At 38.1% G+C, this 18209-nt stretch overlaps 1 protein-coding gene across 1 annotated transcript; it reads left to right on the top strand.

Moving 5' to 3' along the window:
* Positions 1–225: 225 nt before the first annotated feature.
* Positions 226–11829, top strand: LOC140163475 (uncharacterized). The gene is made up of 6 exons (XM_072186790.1): positions 226–244; positions 632–709; positions 1904–1975; positions 7185–7327; positions 8396–8539; positions 9967–11829. Exons 1-6 carry the CDS (start codon positions 226–228, stop codon positions 11827–11829), a joined length of 2319 nt encoding a protein of 772 aa, XP_072042891.1.
* Positions 11830–18209: the final 6380 nt, after the last annotated feature.

The raw sequence follows: 18209 nt of genomic DNA, 5'->3' as shown, positions 1-18209 counted from the left end.
CGAATGTCGATATTCTTGGGAAAGAATGATGGCATTAAACAAAACTCTATTTAAATTGTATCGATGAAACCAGTTGAAATAAGAACGAAATCATCCATACATTTAATGTCATTGTTTAGGAAATAAAAATAATGTTTAGGAAAAAATAATGCACGGGACCCGTACCCGTACTCATGGCATGGGACCCGTACCCGTACTCATGGTCCGGGACCCGTACCCGTACCCATGGGTACAGGTACCATAGGTACGGGATCCATACAGCACATGGCTACATCCATGCATGAAAATGTAGATTGTAGTACTACATTACAAACACTATTGTTATGCAATACTAAGGATTTGAACCAGGCAAATGTTCATTCTGAGCATAAACACAGAGGCTCAAGTAAATATAATTGTATAGTACTATAGATTATAACAGTACTGCGTTACGTTACAAACACGTTAGATGCAGTACGAAAGATTTGAACCATGGAAATGTTCATGTTCAATATGAGCACAAACACGAGTGACTCAAATGAATAATGGTTGTATAGTGCTATAGAATATTATAGTAGCCTACTACGTTTACTGGTCTGAATATTGTTATGAATACGAAATATTCATTACATTGCTTGGTTGTTTGTTTTAGCTGCCGTTGAATCAACCACAAGCATAGTCACCACGAATCCTGGAAGCACTTCTGCTACTGAGCAGCTCACAACTGAAGGTAAACATATAACATATTTATGTCAGATAATAATGAGAAAGTAAAAAAGTCTGGTATTTCTTGTGTATTCCGGTAGTTCGTGTGATTTTCGGCTGAAATGAGTATAGCTTTATGGTACCAATTATATATGACTTGTAGTACCCGTACCCGTATTCGTAGCCGTACCCGTATTCGTACTCGTATCCGTACTAGAGTCCCAATTTCTGTACACGGACCCGTATCCGTACCCGTACTCAATGACTGGGACCTATACCCGTACCCATTGCCTGGGACCCGTACCCGTACTTATGGCATGGGGCCCGTACCCGTACTCATGGTCCGGGACCCATGTACCATAGGTACGGGTTCCATAGTCCATACAGCACATAGCTACATGCATGCAGGAAAATGGGAGAGTAGATATACTCTCACTTCCCAGATGCAACTCCACTCATGAATCCCCCTCTGAGTCAACTGATAATAATCAAAACAAATAGGTTACATGGATGGGGTTGGATAGGGACTAACACAATCCAGTTAGCAAGTGCCCTAAACTTTAGCCTAGCCCAGGGCCCTGAAAAGGTCAATCTTGCCATGCCCTGGCTACACAAAATGTACATGTATGTTATACACATGTTGATATTATATATCCACATAACAACTTAAAATGTATGCTATGTATGATTATGACATAATAATTTTTTTGGTGCGGAATGTAGTTTTATTTATTTGCTGTGATATAAATGACATCAAAGAGTGTATTTACAGCAAGGTATTGCCAATAAATTAATGTTTACACCAATAACAATAGATTTGTTTATACCATACTCATAATGGGACCCATATAAGTATTACACTTCTAATTTCTGTACCCGTACCCATGGCCCGTACCCGTACACATACCGTACTGGGACCCGTACCTGTACCCGTTACTCAAGTCCCAATTTCCGTACACATACCCGGACCCGTACCCGTACCCGTACTCGCACCCTATTTTGGGTTCGGACCCGTACCCGTACCCTTACTCATAGCTAGGGACCCGTACAACAGAAGGTTAAAATATAACTTATTATTTATGTTAAATAATGCTCGCTATGTATATAATGTTATGTAATACGGAAGATCTGCACGAATCCATTCATTATGAACACAAACAACCCAGATGACTGTTTTTTATTTTGTTTGTTTGTTTGTTTGTTTGTTTGTTTGTTTTAGCTGCCGTTGTAACAACTACAAGCCAAGTCACCACGAATCCTGGAAGTACTACTCAGCAGCACACAACTGAAGGTAAAAATATAACTTATTATTTATGTTTAATGAGAAAGAATATCTTATAGCTGAGAGTCTTGCACAAATTCAGTTATCTGAGCGATTTTCCGAACAAACGATCATAGCTATGTTCGGGATTTTGTTCTTGTTCTCGACATTTTGATGCCATTCAAGTGTACCAATTATAGTTACAGCGATATCGTCCACTTACGAACAACTTAATCGGTCTCTAAAAATATCGGTGGTGGCTAACCCAAAAATCCCGAAATTTGTTACTTGAAGCATGACCAAAGTTAGTGTTTACTTTAACGCACAAAAACGCGTATTTACGCGTTCAGGCACTTTGCGGACCCCTTCAAATCCAAAGTCCCAAAGTCCAATGCGTCCAAATCTTGAAAACGTACGCGTTCAAATAATTACAAGATTTGAATTGAGAAACACCCGATATTGTGCATTTATTCTCGGCTTTTGGCATTTAGGACCTATTCCCGACAGGCAGGCCCCATCACATTTTGTCCGCATCGATCCATGCATGTTTTAGTGATTGCGAGTCTCAAGACTAGTGTCAGTTTGAAATTTTGCAAATTGAGTTCGGGTCGTTTTTTCTGTTTAAGGGGTGGGTTTATATGTGTGTAAATGGAGGAGAAATGGGAGGATTTTGGCATGTTTGCTGTGATTGTTTGCCTAGCAATATTGATCACAAGTACACAATTGATGGTGCATATCAAGGACCAAACTCTATAGTTTTATATTTGAGCACGATCACTTCTGTAAGGTCATGGGAAATTATGTAAATCGGCTTTTATATTTGATGTTGCATATCGGCTCACGCACTTTATTTTTGGACCCAGTATTTCACAAAGTCCCTGTACTCTGATGACCCTATGACTTTTTGCTGGTATGTTGAGCACTTTAAACAATTAATTATAGTACTTACCTCCTACTTTAGGAACATGCGTATGTCTTAATGTATGTCGACCATGTCAACAACCCAGTGTAGTTTTACATGGTTGGAAAAGTCTATTTCCTTTCGCTATTTTGCCAATCATAATTCATAAATTGTCCAACTTTTTTGACAAAAAAGAGTTTTACAACTATTCCGCCAGCAAGGAAACACAAATGTATGTGTATCCAGTGCGTCCTTTACGTTTAAATAGTTCAGTTTATTGTCAAGTTGTGCCTCTATACGCCATATTTACGGAATTGATGATACGAGCTGATACGGAATTTTTGAACCCAAATTTCTTGAAATATACATTACCTTTTTAACTTCTCGCCACGAAATTGGATTCATAAGAAGGTCAAATACAAGCCTTCCATTATGGCTGGTATCATCATCTCGATTGGTGTCTTGTGTTAGTATTATTCCATATTTTGCTGGTAGAAGTTCAATGAAACCCTCCATAATTCACGACTACTGTCACTTGTGTTATAAACTCGATGTGTTTACTATATTGTCGCTCGGGTCCGCGACTAATCGCAGGGACCAGTCTATCATTAGCTATTCTATACACTTTTCAATAGCCTTATTGTGATGTGTGGGAGTTTTAAAAGCCGAGCCATGAACAAAATATAATGCGAGCACCCGGGGCATCAACTTTAGAGGTGACGGTATGTGCCTGTCAATATATGCCCCTCTTTTGAAGCCGACTATACCCGATGACCAGGCACCTTCAGTTTTCAAAATATTATAGGCCTACCCAATGACCCCTTTTTCATTTTGATTGTACATAATTGACCCTTTTTTTTATTTAAAAAAAAAACCAACGTTTTGTACTGATATGCGCCTACTTCGCGACGCTTGTACAAAATGTAGGCACATTCCCATCAATTCTAAAGTTGAGTGCCCCGGGGCGAGCGCATACTGCGGGCCAATGAACAATGAGATAGTGGCTTTTCTGATATCACTTTGAGGAACTGTTGAAGTATAAATCAGCCAACGAGTAGGTGTGTCCAAATTGCACATCTTGAATTGAGACCAAGACATGCTGTTATTTCAATTGTTATATCGTTCCGGTTGGTTTATTACCTACCATTGCCTACGAGATGCAGTTCTAAGGTGACAGAGGGACAGGTCTGCAATTCGATTCCACAACCATTCATACCTTTCATCTGTTTTATTGTATTATCGTGCGAATTGCTCCGTGGTACCTTACGGGTACCTGAATTTTATTTGAATGAAGATGACTCTGTCATGCTCGACGTCATATTGCATAATTTCTATACAGTATATGCAATAAACCAACCAGAACAGTATAACAATTGAAATAATAGGCAGTTCTAAGATAGGTTAAGAAGAATATAACGTCATTCTGTATTATTATTCAAGGTTGTAACGTGTGTCTATGCTGTCATGTAGGCCTACCTGGCAACAGACACGCCCCCGGTACAAACAGATGAAATTTGTAGAAAAGCGTGATTATGACAAAAAACATTAAAAATGATACTTTGAGGTATTGTTTTTTTAATTTTTGTATGGCAGATCATACATACACATGTGCTGAGGTCAAAAAGGTAAAAATTTTGTTTTTGACCCCTGACTCACCTGTCATTCCAAACAACCCCTTAAATGATGCCCCAAATGGCTTCAATTGTACTTTAATTTTGCCAATTTTCCCTCTCTGTCGGACACCCCCATGCGCAGTGGATAAACAACTGGCCATTTTAGCTTCTACTTTCGACATTTGTTAATTTAGGCCCTATGTGTAACATAATTTATAGGCCTACAATAATAGGGAAAACGTGACAACGAAAGACTTCATGGACCTCCATTTCACAAATTTTTGACTTTTTCAACTGTTCAAACTTAAATTTTACACAGTAATAGTGCCAAAATGGTCCACCAAATCGCGTCAATTAGGTCTTCATTTTGCAAAATTTCAGATGTTCGGGGGGGGGGGGCAACCCCAGCGTAGTTAATAAACACATAGCCATTTTCACTTCTGCTTTCGACATTTGTGGATTTATGTTTAACACAATATATAGGCCTACAATAATAGGGGAAACTTGCCGTCCACGAAAGGCTCCATGGACTGCATTTTCGGCTTTTTTAAACTAAAATTTTACACATTAATAGTACCAAATGGTCCACCAAATCGCTCCAATTAGGTCTTCATTTTGCAAAAGTTTCTTACTTCTCAGGGGGCATTTTTACATTTTATTTTTTCTTCTAAAATTGCCCCCCCCCCTTCTGACTGCTCTAGACCAAAAACACACACATTGTTAAAATTGTCTTCAAAAATAATATTATAAAAATACAACTTGGGCAATGTTTTGGACCCCTTCAGAGGAAAAATTCACAATTGAATTCACAATAGGCCTACAATAATAGGGGAAACTTGCCGTCCACGAAAGGCTCCATGGACTGCATTTTCGGCTTTTTTAAACTAAAATTTTACACATTAATAGTACCAAATGGTCCACCAAATCGCTCCAATTAGGTCTTCATTTTGCAAAAGTTTCTTACTTCTCAGGGGGCATTTTTTACATTTTATTTTTTCTTCTAAAATTGCCCCCCCTTCTGACTGCTCTAGACCAAAAACACACACATTGTTAAAATTGTCTTCAAAAATAATATTATAAAAATACAACTTGGGCAATGTTTTGGACCCCTTCAGAGGAAAAATTCACAATTGAATTCACAATAGGCCTACAATAATAGGGGAAACTTGCCGTCCACGAAAGGCTCCATGGACTGCATTTTCGGCTTTTTTAAACTAAAATTTTACACATTAATAGTACCAAATGGTCCACCAAATCGCTCCAATTAGGTCTTCATTTTGCAAAAGTTTCTTACTTCTCAGGGGGCATTGTTTACATTTTATTTTTTCTTCTAAAATTGCCCCCCCTCCCTTCTGACTGCTCTAGACCAAAAACACACACATTGTTAAAATTGTCTTCAAAAATAATATTATAAAAATACAACTTGGGCAATGTTTTGGACCCCTTCAGGGTCCAAAAAATAACCCTCCGAGTGGACACTAATCATGGCAAATTTCCACAAATTCGTGTTGTTGAATAGACAGTAGAGAGAGTTTCTACTGTCTGTAACCGATGGGATGGGGTTATGCCAACGATTGAGCCGTAGGAGCTTTTACTCCATGCATTAAAAGGAAGTTAGAACACAAGAAAAATACACAAGATGATGACTTGCTGATGAAGTTGTAGATGAACTCTTTATTTAATACAGATGTAGATGGAATATAACAACTTGATGTAAAATGACTATTATAGATGGAGATCTTATAGAGCAGTGGTTATAGCTGCATGTTAGTCTGTTGGATGGAAGTGAAGTTAAATGATCTGAGGGACAAGTTCAAATGGGAATGGGCTTCTGTTGCTAGGATACCAGAAAAACCCTTGAAACACAGAGCAATCACTGGTCCTTATGTACACTATGGTGCAAAAATGGTCTCATAAGTATGTCTATTTTTTTACAGGAGCTAGATGTCACTACCTGCCTATGTAACCGCATAACCAGCAAAATGGAGAAAATTGAGGCATGCATTCCATTTTAAGGGTTACAGTGCCCAGAAAATCTGTGATGAAATAAAAATTCCTTTTCCAAAAAGGCGACAGTGACATATCACAATCGCCACCGAAGATACCTTTCATTTCATCATCAATTTTCTAGGCACTGCAACCCTTCAAAAGAAGGATCTTAATAATGCTGCTTGCCTCAATTTTCTCAATCTTGCAGTTTATGTGCAGTGACTGGGGCAGCGGGTTATTGGCATCTAGTGCCACCTGTAAAAAAAGTAAACATACCTATGAAACCAATTTTTCTACCATAATGTACATAAGGACCAGTGATTGCACTGACAAAATTTCATTGATATAGCTCTTTCACTTCTGGGCGATTCTAAAACTTTTTGATAACACAATGCTCCATAAGAAGTTCGGGGAGTTGTAACTCTCAGCCATGTCGTAGGTTTTCAATATCCAGCTTGGTAAAGTTTTAGCTTTCTAAAAAGTTTAACCATGTTTGTCTAAAACACCGTTTCATGACGTATGTTTTTACCCTTTTTACTTGTTCTAAACTACTTCATCAAACTATAAAAATACTAACTAGCTATCTAGATTTCTTGCTACTCTGTGACTACTTCCGATATGTAAAACATTTGAATACTTAAATATGTGAATCTTGGCGTTGGTCATTTATATCACAATATTCCACAATATGATATAATAATATTTCCGATTTATTCCTGAATTCCACCACACACAGCTTCCTGGGTTTCATGGGGTTCCTGGAGTGCTTGCAGCAGGACATGTGGCGGGGGACAATGGATCGGCACAGGACATGTGTTGGGAGCGGTTCATGTCCCGGAGTTGCGAGTTCTTCAGAGAGTTGTAACACTCAGCCGTGCCGTAGGTTTTCAATATTCAGCTTATATCCGACTTACATGTTTTTACCCTCAGACAGTTTCGAACTTGTTCGAAATTGCCTCGTCAAACTATATAAAAAATGCTAACTGGCCAGCTATGAGTACTTTAGATAAGTAAGGTATTTTAATACTTTAATATGTGAATCTTGCGTTGGTTATTTATTCAATTCTTCACGGTTCTTCAAGCTTCGGTAAGCATCCGAAGCTATACAACAGATAAACCCCGTGAACCGTGCTGATGACAACAGTTCAAATCAAAACCCCATGTTTCGCCAATGATAAAACAAATTTGTTACAATGTGGTGGTGGGACAATATTTCGGTCCAGGACATATGTGTTGGGAGTGATTTATGTCCCGGATCTGATAGTTCTTCACTGAGCTATAACACTGAATCGTGTCGTAAGTTTTCAATTTCTAGCTTTCTAAAAAAGTCAATCGTGCTTGTTTAAAATACCGTGTTTTTACAATCGGACAGCATAAAAATGCCCGGGGGGCACTCATTTTTTCAGTGTCTAGGCTCTCACCGAAATACCTCTAGTTTCGAACTACTTGGATAAACAGGTTTGGATGGACGTATCTTTAACAATCATCATGCCATATCGGCAAATTAGTATTGTTGTTGTTGTTATTCTTGTTTCTATTGTTATTTAGTCTTTACTCTTGTTGTTAGAACACAAACATGCTACAAGGATCACACCACAATATCAAGTTCCTATACTTAATGTTTTTAAAGGTACAGAAGAAAAGTGACGCCATTTGGTAAATTGAACCAAAATACTTTCCTAAAATGTCAGAATTGTAATATTTTAAATTTGTATTCTTAGATAGTGAGAAAAACATGCACAGAGCACAACTATAACAAAAAATATGGGCACACCAGCCTTCATTCTAAACTTTTGTTTTCCATCAAAATAACCAGGTATGGCCAGTTAATGGAAACACTAGTTGTGATTTGTTTAGTCAGATAGGGTTGGACCTGATTTTGTGATGTGTTCGCTCCATATGAAAATACATTCATCTTTCTGATTTATTTCTGAATTCTAATCACAGCCTCCTGGTCAGCATGGGGTTACTGGGGCGCTTGCAGCAGTACGTGTGGCGGTGGGACAAAGTATCGGTACAGGACATGTGTTGGGAGTGGTGCATGTCCCGGATCTGATGATTCTTCAGAGAGTTGTATCACTCAAGCGTGTCGTAAGTTTCCAATTTCAAGCTTTCTAAGAAGATTAATCGTGTAACTTGTTACAAAACTTGACAAAGTTAGTGTAACTATGCATGAAGTGGACACTATAATCATACCATACAATATGGACAAGACAATGCTGCAAACAATGATACAAGCTGATACAGTCAAATTTCAGATTTATTCTTGAATCCTAAACAGCAACCTGGGCTTCGTGGGATTCCTGGGGCGCTTGCAGCAGTACGTGTGGCGGTGTGACAAAGTATCGGTACAGGACATGTGTGGGGAGCGGTTCATGTCCCGGAGCTAGTAGTTCTTCACAGAGCTGCAACACGCAATCATGTCGTAAGTTTTCAATTTCCACCTTTCTAAAAAAGATAATCGTGCTTGTAAAAAAATCCGTTTATTGACTTTTTTTACACTTGGACTGTTTTGTACTTGACATAAATTGCCTTATCAAACTACAAAAATGCTAACTGGTTAGCTAGTTTTTTTGCTCACCCTGTGAGTACTTCAGATAAGTAAGGCATTTGAATACTCGAATGTGGGATAATCCCAGCAAACACAAAAACGTTTTAAAAACGTTTTAAATAAGTTATATTTTGGCTTTTGGTTTAGGTAAAAACGTTCTAATAACATTAAAATGTCGGGTTATATAAAGGTCATGATAACGTTTTAAAACGTTTTGTATGAAAACACACTACAACAATATTTTTAAATGTTTTCAAAAATGTTATAGTAAACTATTTTTGCAAACATTTTTGCCAAATATTGTGTCAATACTTAAATAACATTATGTTAAAATGTTTGAACCCAGCAAACACAGAAATGTTCTTAAAATGTTTTTTTCAAAACCTTTTAATAACATTTAAATGTCGGGTTATATAAAGGTCATGAAAACCGTAAACAGATGCATCGGTAGGATTGTAGATCAAATTATTTAGATTTTTGTGTGACAAATCCAATAAAATATACTCACTGACTTGAGCTTTCGCCATCCAGGCTGATGGCTTGATCACAAGTGATCTGGTCCACTGCATTTCCCGCGGTGTTTGGATGCACTCTCACTCCTCGGGATCAAAGTTTGTTTTAGCAGTGGCTCTTTTTCTCCGAGTCACGTATATGATCCACTGCTAAAACAAACTTTGATCCCGAGGAGTGAGAGTGCATCCAAACACCGCGGGAAATGCAGTGGACCAGATCACTTGTGATCAAGCCATCAGCCTGGATGGCGAAAGCTCAAGTCAGTGAGTATATTTTATTGGATTTGTCACACAAAAATCTAAATAATTTGATCTACAATCCTACCGATGCATCTGTTTACGGAAGTCAGAAATCGTTATGGACAACCGGCAGTAAAACATATACGTGACCTAGAGAATACAGAGAAAAATTGGCCCGGCACCGTCAACATTTAACATTCACCCACCGCTGTAAGGATAATGGCATCACGCCGTCAAGCCTCAAAATTCGCTGCCCGATCAACACGGAAAAAGCGAGGAATATCATCAAGAAAGCGGAGAAAGGTCTAATCGGGGAGCGAATTCGTGTAGTAAACAATAAAATTAGAGGTTTACAACGAAAGCGAGAATCACAGAAAAACGATCTAGAAACACTCAACATCGACCCCGAGGTCATCGGCCATGTTGAATCTCACTTGGATACGAAACGAAAATCAGTCGAAAACAAAACCAAAGAGAGACATAAGGAAAAGCTAAACCATCTCAAAACTAGAAATGAAGCCAGTAGTAAGAAAGCAGACGTTTCAGAACCCGACCTAAGCGGGTCCCAGTTGAAGAAATGGAGAGAAAAGTGGGTCAAAAACATTTCCGATAAACCCTTATCGGATCCACAGCAAAAGTTGCTCGCGCGTGGTTTGAATTTTGCTGTGTCAGTAAACAAGATCCCACACGAAGAATACATCGTTGCGTGTGAATCGGCGTGTAAGAAATTGCCATGGGAAGAAGCACAGAGTCTTAGAGCAGAGGTAGTTGGTACTTTGAAGTCGGCAAAACTCCCGAAATCCAACATTACCAAGGAGGAGAGAGTGGCGTTAGGTGAGCTTAAGAAATCAAATGATTTGTTAATAATGGGTGCTGACAAAGGGAAGTGCACTGTAGTTCAGACCAAAGATAATTATGAACAGAAGGTTAATGAGATGCTCAGTGACCAAAACACCTATGAAAAACTGAGCAAAGATCCCACGCCTAGGTACAAAAGAAAGTTGGTAGACATCATGAAAAGGCTCAAATCGGAGGATAAGATCGACGAAGGTCAATACAGATTGTTATACCCCACAGCTGAAAACACCCCCCGGCTCTACTGCACTACCAAAATTCATAAAACGGGGAATCCGATCCGCCCCATAGTTGACTATACAGGTTCAATTGGCTATCAAACCTCTAAAGCATTAGCTGAAATTCTCGCTCCATTAGTCGGCACCTCGGAACACCATGTGGTTAATTCGAAGTCCCTAGCGGAGGAGATGATGGGGATATGCATCGACGATGGTGATATTTTTAATTCACATGATGTCGTTTCCCTATTCACCAACACTCCCATAGAAAAATGTCTTGACATCATCAAGGAACGGCTAGAGAATGACAAAACACTCAAAGACAGAACAAAACTAAATACGGAAGACATCATCGAGCTCTTACAATTTATCCTCACAACCACATATTTCAGCTTTCGCGGACAAATCTTTCGCCAGATTTTCGGTGCAGCCATGGGAAGTCCGGTCAGCGCAATCGTGGCTAATCTTTTCATGGAGTGGTTAGAGAAAGAGGCCATAATGACAGCACCACTAGATTGTAAGCCAAAGTACTGGAGGAGATACGTTGACGATGTTTTAGAGATCATTCAGAAAGATACTACACTCAAGCTTACAGAACATCTCAACACCATCGACCCTACGGGCAACATAAAGTTTACCCACGAGGAAGAAGATCAGGGGAAAATCCCCTTCCTGGATACTCTAATAGTTCGCAGGGAAGACGGTTCGGTAAAAATGCTTGTGTACCGTAAAAAGACCCATACGGATCAGTATCTTAATTTCAAGTCTCAACACCCACTCCACCAGAAGCTCGGTGTAATTAGAACGCTCATGGACAGAAAGGATAATATAGTGACGGAAGAAGTAGACAAAATGGAAGAAGAAAGAAAGATCAAGAACGCTTTAATGGAATGTGGTTACCCCAAGTGGGCGTTTGACAGAGTCAAACACCAGATGGAAGCGAAAACCAAAGAACCAAAAAGCCTAAGAAATCCGACGAAACACCATCAAAAGGTATGGTTGTGATCCCCTATGTCGAAGGTCTTTCGGAACAACTCCAAAGGATTTTTCAAAAACACAAAATTTCAACAGCCATGCGACCTACAAACACACTCAAAAGCATTCTTGTGCATCCCAAAGACAAGAAAGACATCTTAGAAACCAGTGACGCAGTTTACGAAATCCCCTGCAAAGGTTGTGATAAGTCGTATGTGGGAGAAACAGGAAGGCAATTCGGCGTCCGTCTAAAAGAACACCAAAAAGACTCTGAAACGGTCAAAGACACAAAGTTCACCAGAGCAAATAGAAAAGCGTCAACATCGGAACAACATAAGTCAGCGATCACAGATCACGTCGCCCAAGAAAATCATGTTATCAATTGGGAGGGGGCCAGCATACTAGACAAAGACTCAAATGCTGTTTCAAGAAGAATCCGAGAATCAATTCAGATCCGCAAGAAGGGGGCTAATGCAATCAACCGCGATGACGGCTCTTTTCTCTGAGTCACGTATATGATCCACTGCTAAAACAAACTTTGATCCCGAGGAGTGAGAGTGCATCCAAACACCGCGGGAAATGCAGTGGACCAGATCACTTGTGATCAAGCCATCAGCCTGGATGGCGAAAGCTCAAGTCAGTGAGTATATTTTATTGGATTTGTCACACAAAAATCTAAATAATAAAAAAAGGTCATGAAAACGTTTTTAAAACGTTATTGAAAACATTTTGGGCAAACATTTTTCGCAAAATATTTTTTCCACCCAAAATAACATTCTGTTTGGAATGTTTTGTATCAAGTTTTCAAGAATCTTTTTGGAATGTTATTAAAACATTTTTATTAAAACTAGTACTTGCAAAAATGGCAAAATCTATTAAAGACCATACAAGTTAGTCGGGCTCTCATTCACGCGCGGATGGGAAATAGTGTTCACTTTATGTTTGATACGGTTTCTAGACTGAAATTTTGCGTAGAACACGCTCCCGTAGTCCACTTTAATTAAAAATTAACGTGAAAAAGGCTGAGAATTCCGTTCAAATGATATAGACTAATATTCGACATTTTGACCGCCATGATGATTAGATAAAATCAATATAAAATTTGCAATTTTGGCCACTACTTGATATTTTTAGCACAGGGCAGCCATTCTAGATTTCATCAACTGTCTAAATGACTTGGTCATGTACACTATAGGGGCCTATATGTCACAAACATATACCTAGACACCAATATCGCTAGCACCAGCCTAAGAATATCTTTCAAGTAATTTTTACTAAAATTCACTATTTTAGCCCCCATTTTGAATTTTAGACCATAGAGCATTTTTTTTTTTTTGTAAACTAGCTGAATGACTTTTTCATGTCCCCAAACATATAACTGGACACTAAAAATCGCCACCATCGGCCTGAGAATTCCGTTCAAATGATATAGACTAATATTCGACATTTTGACCGCCATTTTGAATTTTTGGGCATAGGGCAGCCATTTTGGATTTTTATAAACAATATAAATGAATGTTTTATGTTCTCAAACATATACCTACACCCAAATCACGACCATCGGCCCGAGAGCGCCGTTCAAATAGGTTAGAATATTTTTCGGCATTTTGGCGGCCATTTTGAATTTTTTTGTATAAGGCAGCCATTTTGCATTTTGATAAACTATGTAAATAACTTTTTCATGTCCACAGACATATTCATAGACACTCAAATCACCACCATCGGCCTAAAAAAGCCGTTCAAACACGTTTGGCTAAAATTCACCATTTTGGCCGCCATTTTGAATTTTGGAACATAAGGAAGCCATGTTGGATTTCGTAAACTGTCTAAATGACTTTCTCATGTTCATAAACATATATTTAGACACCAAAATCGCCACCATTGGCCTTAGAATACAGTTTTAGTAATTTTGACCCCCATTGTAGGGGCACCCCCCGGAAAAAGCACTTTGGGCACATTTTTAATTAAAGTGGACTACGGGAGCGTGTTCTACGCAAAATTTCAGTCTAGAAACCGTATCAAACATAAAGTGAACACTATTTCCCATCCGCGCGTGAATGAGAGCCCGACTAATTGGTCTAACGGCTCGCATCCAAACACTTTACTTGTCCCCTTACGAACAAAAGACTAGTCATGTGATATGTCGCACATCTTATGATTTAAATAATAAATAAAATAAAATAATAAATTTTGGATTTATAATTTTAGTACAAAATGTCGCCGTATAACTCGTCAGCGTGCGCGGAACCCAAGACGATACAACTATGATGAGAAATGAATACCAATAACCAAATGAGCAATAACCAAAACCAGGTACCTTTAATTCTTGTTGGGATTTTCAGAGGAGGGAGCTCTCTATTTGTACATGAAATTTACCCCAAGGCAAAGGAGCCCATGAGCGCCATTAGGTGAACGTTTACGGTATATACAGTCTTCACCGGCTTATATCGACTGATCCACTATGTTCTTAGGGGCGCACCATTAGATTTCCGGGGGCATGGGAGTTTTTTGAAAAAAAAAACTTTGCCCACTAGTGAGAAAAAAAAAAACTTTGCCCACTAGTGAGATGAAAAAAAAAAAATTTGCCTCACTGATGAGTAAAAAAAAAAATTCCCCACCCAACTTTGTATAAAAATGTACATTAAAATTGAAAAAATAACTTTCGCCGCCGAAGGCGGCGAAAAAAAAATTTGGTGCTCTTGGAGGCGAAAAAAAAAATTCTGCCTGACCCAAACTCCCATGCCCCCCCTGAGAATCTAATGGTGCGTCCCTTACACATATTCTAGACGAATCGTTATAATTGCTTTCTATCCGAGAGCAAACTATTATAGGCACTAAATAAAAAGGCAAATTAACAACATATTAGGGTTTCATTGTATCTTTATTTGTCAACCTGGTTAACAACCATGTCTAACTATTATTTCTCCTTAGAATAACCGCGGATAAATAACGAATTGCCTACGTATTTGTACATCTCTTTACGTTTTTACAGTTGTGGTAAACAGCCTAGGTTGCAAGCCAGGATGGGAACCCAGTGGGCACACCCGACGTTGAAATCACGTTGAAATCAGGTTGACGTTTCGACGTTGAAATCACGTTGTATTTGCAAATCGACCCTAACCTGATTTCAACCCGATTTCAACGTTGATTCAACGTCGAAATTTCAACCTAATTTCAACCTGAATCCCACGTTGTATTGACGTCGAAATTTCAACCTAATTTCAACCTGAATTCAATCCGATTTTAACCTGATATTTATTTAAATAATTATAATTATTATAGGCCTATAGTAATATATTTATACGTACCCGTGTAGAACCTCACCGCTGTGGTCCGTCTGGGAGAATATTATCATGAATTCATGATTATAGGCTAGGCCTGGTATCGCCCCTGGGTAACTGGTATCGCCGTCGTTGTCGGTGCAGAGGGCCGGTGCAGTCGGCACACATACGCGGCATGCAACCGGGTGTGGAGTCGTGGTGAGCCGCGCGCAGTGGTCACGCCGTCGTTGTCGGTGCAGAGGGACGGTACAGTCGGCATCCATACGCGGGATGCAACCGGGTGTGGAGTCGTGGTGAGCTGCGCAGTGGTCACGCCTCGTTGTCGGTGCAGAGGGCTGGTGCAGTCGGCATCCATACGCGGGAGTCAACCGGGTATGGAGTCGGAGGGCCGTGAACGGCGGTCATGTTTTTGATCAAAAATCACATTTTTGACCAAAAATCACAATTTTGACCAAAAATCACATTTTTGACCAAAAATCACATTTTTGACCAAAAATCACATTTTTGACCAAAAATCACATTTTTGACCGAAAATCACATTTTGGACCAAAAATCATATTTTTGACCAAAAATCACTTTTTTGACCAAAAATTACATTTTTGACTAAAAATTACATTTTTGACCAAGATTCACATTTTTGACCATAAATCACATTTTTGACCCCTGACCAAAATAACATATTTTGAAATAAAAACACATTTTGACCAAAAATCACATTTATGACCAAAATCACATTATTACCTAAAACACATTTTGTCAAAATCTAATTTTTGACCAAAAATCACATTTTTGTTTCAAGATGGCCACCACTGAGTAAACATGCAACTTTTTGGAATCTTCTTGGTATCCGATTTTCCTAATTTCTCACCTTTTCATATCAGTTTATCGTAATAGCCTCAATTTGATGATTTGACCTATTTTTACCCTTCAAATCCTAAATAGCTTTCCATAGATTTTAGGTGCAAAGTAAGCGTCGCGTTTTAGGCCATAAGTCTTGAACTTTGACATTTATATATCATCATCATATCAATTTTTCAACGTCGTCGTAGAGCCTTCAAGTTGAGTTGCCAAGCAAACACAAAACGTTTTACAGATAACGTGTTATTGTCGGTTTATATAAAGGTATAAAACGTTTTAATAACGTTCTAAAACACTTTTGAAAAATAGATGCACGATTTTAACATAATGTTATTAAAGAGTTGACAAAGCATTTTGTTTACCTTTATAATGCGAGTAATACAGCAATAAAGACTAAACAATTCTGGTTTATTTTTTCAAGATGTGCCGCCATTTTTAAAATGGCCGCTGCCTTAACAACTGCCTGAAAACAACAACAAACACATGTACATATACAGGACACCTCTTTCACCTATTATTGGTATAAAAGCAACCAGAAATATTATAGTGCTCTAGCTGTAGAACAATTATTTTGGATATGAGGTAATCCATTATTTTTTTCAAGATGGTATAGCCAATTTCATAGTGGCTGCCGCCTTTATTTTTAGCTGGAAAACGCACACAAAAAAACTGCATATTTATGTTCTAAAGATTCAAAACAATTTTTGAATAATTAAAAATATGGGTTAAAAAGGATCAAAAATTGGGATATTTTAAGGTCCCTATTCAAAAAAAAATTCTGTCTTTAGAACATAGATATGCGATTTCAATAGATTTTGAAATTCAGTGTAAGTTGTTATGATTTCATATTATAAAACATATTATCATACACATCGCAAATCCAAAATAAAATCAGCTCCGTCCTTTTGATTTTCAAGTTACTTTACATGTGTCATACTTTGATACAATTTGTATCAAAACGCATCCTAAACACTTATACCCCGTCTTCAACACTCTAAATGCTAACGTTTAGCTATTAAAGCGACATGTTTAGATAAGTAACAACATCATAGGACTGCTTCTGATGACGATGTGTGTCACACATCGACAATTCAAGGTTACTTGGATATTTGTGCTGAAAGTCAGTTTAAACTTTTAGAAATTAGATATGTAAGCTTTTTATTTGTGATGTTTAGGAGTTGGTGTTGCCAAAAATACCAATCGTTTCGTGAAAATGTGGAAAACAATATTTTCTTTTATTCCTAAGCACTTTAATGAGTCTCCGGCAATCATAATATCATGCCTTATAAATTTTAGAAAGATAATAATCAAGCCCGAATCACATGGTCGCCATGAGTTTGTTTTAGATAAAACCACGTGATTCGTGCTTGATAATTATTTTTCTTACATAGGGCATATTGTTGTGATAGGCGGAGCCTTCCTTTAAAAAGTGTGTATTTGTTTAAAAAGTGTTACGAGCTGGACATTTAGAACCTAAACACATTAGATTTGTGATGGTTCTCAAAAGAACTCGTTAATTTTCAAGAAGTATTTTATGTTAAAGTGTGAGGGTTATCCATAGGCCTATGTACTAGGAGGACACTTTAGAACTTGACCCTTTTGGAACCTTTAAGAATGTACTGGATGCAACGTGCCCATTATACTTAACTAGATTTCGCGGTTCTCGGTTCGGGCGCTTCTCGTGATAGGCCTATTTCTAATTACCCAAACCCGTTACCCATATACCTGCCCTGACTTTTTAAACTACTATGAAATGCATCTCTCAATGATCAAGACCCAACTTTACACAACTTAATCAACTCTGTTTGTTTTTATAGGTGTGATGCTTACTTCGGTAGTTCGGTAGGCCTACCCATAATCTGGAAACCCATCATTCGCCTCTTCCAAGCCCTGCCCTGTTACCACATTTAGAGAAACCGAAATTAGTATCTGGACGTGGATATACCCAGCAAACACAAAAACGTTTTAAAAATGTTTTAAATAAGTTATATTTTGGCTTTTGGTTTAAGTGAAAACGTTTTAATAACATTAAAATGTCGGGTTATATAAAGGTCATGATAACGTTTAAAACGTTTTGTATGAAAACACACTACAACAATATTTTTGTCAATACTTAAATAACATTATGTTAAAATATTTGAACCCAGCAAACACAGAAATGTTCTTATTGAAAAAAACACACATTTTAATAACATTTAAATGTCGGGTTACATGAAGGTCATAAAAACGTTTGAAAACGTTATTGCAAATATTTTGGGGAAAAATTTTTCC

The sequence above is a fragment of the Amphiura filiformis genome, chromosome 11, assembly GCF_039555335.1.
Source record: "Amphiura filiformis chromosome 11, Afil_fr2py, whole genome shotgun sequence".
Classification (NCBI taxonomy): Eukaryota; Metazoa; Echinodermata; class Ophiuroidea; order Amphilepidida; family Amphiuridae; genus Amphiura; species Amphiura filiformis.
Note: the sequence above shows the minus strand (reverse complement) of the source record. Positions and strands in the feature narration are given on the sequence as shown.

Excerpts from the sequence above, each read along its gene's own strand:
- LOC140163475 (XM_072186790.1), top strand. Across the intron at positions 710-1,903 it reads TGAGCAGCTCACAACTGAAG|CTGCCGTTGTAACAACTACA; the intron begins GTAAACATATAA and ends TGTTTGTTTTAG. Across the intron at positions 1,976-7,184 it reads TCAGCAGCACACAACTGAAG|CTTCCTGGGTTTCATGGGGT; the intron begins GTAAAAATATAA and ends CACCACACACAG.